This window comes from Chlorocebus sabaeus, chromosome 22 (assembly GCF_047675955.1).
Source record: "Chlorocebus sabaeus isolate Y175 chromosome 22, mChlSab1.0.hap1, whole genome shotgun sequence".
In the NCBI taxonomy this organism is placed as follows: Eukaryota; Metazoa; Chordata; class Mammalia; order Primates; family Cercopithecidae; genus Chlorocebus; species Chlorocebus sabaeus.
The window spans coordinates 87,923,465-87,924,639 of NC_132925.1; the positions used below are offsets into that span (position 1 = coordinate 87,923,465).

The 1,175-nt window shown below is 51.4% G+C and overlaps 1 protein-coding gene across 1 annotated transcript; it reads left to right on the forward strand.

Moving 5' to 3' along the window:
* The first annotated feature begins 474 nt into the window (after nt 1–474).
* On the forward strand, nt 475–912 carry IQCF5 (IQ motif containing F5). Its single transcript, XM_007984427.3, has one exon. The coding sequence runs from the start codon at nt 490–492 to the stop codon at nt 910–912; it is 423 nt and encodes a 140-aa protein (XP_007982618.1). The 5' UTR covers nt 475–489.
* Nucleotides 913–1,175: the final 263 nt, after the last annotated feature.

Below are 1,175 nucleotides of genomic sequence, written 5' to 3' on the forward strand. Positions count from 1 at the left end.
AGGCGGAGGAATCTGTTACTACTTTGTTGAAGAGGAGGGAACACAGCAGCTTATGGGTTTGACCTGAAGTCAGGGTAAAGAGGGCAGGGGGAGCAAAGCATACCACTTCTCCAGCAGGTGGGAGGGCTCTGAAGGGAAGAGTCATGGATCCCAGGGAGATGGCAGCTCTTTTACCTCTAGGTCACAGTGTTCTTGCTCTAGACTGGCCAGCAAGGTTCATGGAAAATGGGGTGAGGTAGCTAGGGCAGATGTACACCTATTTTGCAGATGGGGACATTGAGACTCAGAGGTCAAGTGAGGTGAGAACTTCCACTAACCTGTGGGTGGCAGAGCGGGGACACCTACCTGGTCTCCTGGATTTCAGCCGTTGCCCTGCCCAGTGCTGAACTTTAGAGGAAGGAGCCATCATTGCTAGAGGATCAGGGCCCCTTCCTGGCATACCCTGAGTGTTTCTGTTTTCTCTTGTAAGGCCCAGAAGAGAAGATCATCATGACAGAAAGGTCTGCAGCTGTTTTCATCCAGGCCTGGTGGCGGGGCACGCTGGTGCGACGCACTCTGCTGCATGCAGCCCTCAGGACTTGGATTATTCAGTGCTGGTGGAGACAGGTGCTGGAGAAGCTGCTGGCGAAGAGGCGGAGGATGGTGTTGGAGTTCTATGTGCAGCAGGAATGGGCAGCAGTCAGGCTGCAGTCCTGGGTCCGCATGTGGTGTGTCCACCAGCGTTACTGTCGTTTGCTCAACGCTGTCCGCATCATCCAGGTCTATTGGCGCTGGCACACCTGCCATTCCCGTGGCTTTATTGAGGGCCACTATGAACTCAAAGAAAACCAACTTGATATTCAACTTGAAATCTCTTTGGGCTCACAGGCTTGTAAGGTGCAACAATGCATACCCCTTCCATTAAAAGAATGACCAGGTCTGCTATATCTGTGTCCCCAGCTCTTTTTGTCAGATGTATTTTCAGGAGGTCATTGTTTGAGATAATGATGGGAAATACTAGGCATGTCACAAGTCAGCTGTGAGGAATCAGCAGGGGTAGTCTTGGGTTCCACGTGGAGAAGGATTCTGAGAGCTGTCTGAGATGAGGAGGACCTGTGATTGATTAACAATGTCTGCCATAGGTAGAAGAGTTGGGGTTTCAGGGTGACCAAGTCAACCAACTCCAGAGAGACTAT